General features: G+C 47.5%; 1 protein-coding gene across 1 annotated transcript; it reads left to right on the plus strand.

The window, feature by feature from the left end:
• Window positions 1-527: 527 nt before the first annotated feature.
• On the plus strand, window positions 528-1,079 carry CABS01_17083 (uncharacterized protein; the record flags this gene model as incomplete). The annotated part of the gene is made up of 1 exon (XM_060550410.1): window positions 528-1,079. The coding sequence occupies one exon, from the start codon at window positions 528-530 to the stop codon at window positions 1,077-1,079; it is 552 nt and encodes a 183-aa protein (XP_060397494.1).
• Between the last annotated feature and the right edge of the window lie 181 nt (window positions 1,080-1,260).

Consider the following 1,260-nt stretch of genomic DNA (forward strand, 5'->3'; position numbering starts at 1 on the left):
TTGCTCTCTTGGTGTTCCGACTTTTCGCATCTGTGGCTAGCTATGGTGGCTAATAACTTGGATGAGGCGATCTCGTGACACAAAGCACAAGCTGCCATGCTCAAAATGATGACCAAAGAGGACACGATGGGCAAGAGACGTGCTATCATGTCATCGCATATTGAACACCCTGCGATGTAATACGCACAATACCAAATGAGCTGAAGAACGTGATTAACAAGTGTCACTAAACTATCAGACTCAAGTATCTATAGACAAAGCGCGCTTTGTCAAGAAATAGGGCTATTTGTAGATGATCATTCACCTTGACTTCATTCATGCTATTGATGCCGTGATGCGGTTACACAGAACCTACATACCGTAATGGGCCGTTGAGACTGAGCAACAAAATTATGTGAGCGGTGGGGGGGGGGGGGGGGAAGCACCGAGCATTTCGATTAGAAATGGCTTATATCGCTGTGAGCCTACCTCCTGGAGTAATTATACATAACCCCGCCCATACACTCTTCTGTCGTAGTTTCCGGAAAATGGCGTCTTCACTCGATCGCGAGATTGCTGACTTGATCAAGTCGCTTGACGAAGACGCAAAAGTTACTGTTCCTAGACTCCGTCAGTCCCTTCAAAGCTCAAAAAACATTCTATTGCGTTGCGTAGGCTCCAGATCGAGCCCCGCACTTGTGCGTATCGCTCTGACGGAGGTGCAAGCCTTGTCTCACTGGTTAGGCGACATCAGGGCACTGCAGTCATCTTCATCCATTGCCCAGGGTTCCAGCGCAACGTCATGGAAATACGGCGACCATCACGACGAGCTTCTTTGCATATGGGGGCTTGAACTGTACGAAGGCGCTGTAGGAGTTGCCGCCATCTTGGATGTACCTGTGCAAGCTATCGGATGGAAGACGGTATTTCGGTTGCCTTCCACCCAATCGGCTTATAGGCAGGACAAAGATAAGAAAGACTCTCATACAAGCAATGTGGACATTACCGATATCGAGGCCGATGATGGGTCCGTGGATGTTTCCCATCACAACGGTACCTTAGGTCGATTTGAGCCTCTGTACGGCCAATGGTATTGTTGATGTATAGGTCAACCTGCCTGTTAATGTTTCTTCTAGTTTCTATCAATTCTATAGATGCGGCGAAACCTCGCGTTGGGTTTCAGAGACATAGTTAGAAAATAATCTTAGCTTATCAGAAACGAATTTTCTGCGTCTTTCGAAGAAACGTATTCACCTTTGTCGTGACCCCGGCGATCCAAGT

The sequence above is a fragment of the Colletotrichum abscissum genome (genome assembly GCF_030869225.1).
Source record: "Colletotrichum abscissum strain IMI 504890 chromosome Unknown Scaffold_316.1, whole genome shotgun sequence".
NCBI lineage: Eukaryota > Fungi > Ascomycota > Sordariomycetes > Glomerellales > Glomerellaceae > Colletotrichum > Colletotrichum abscissum.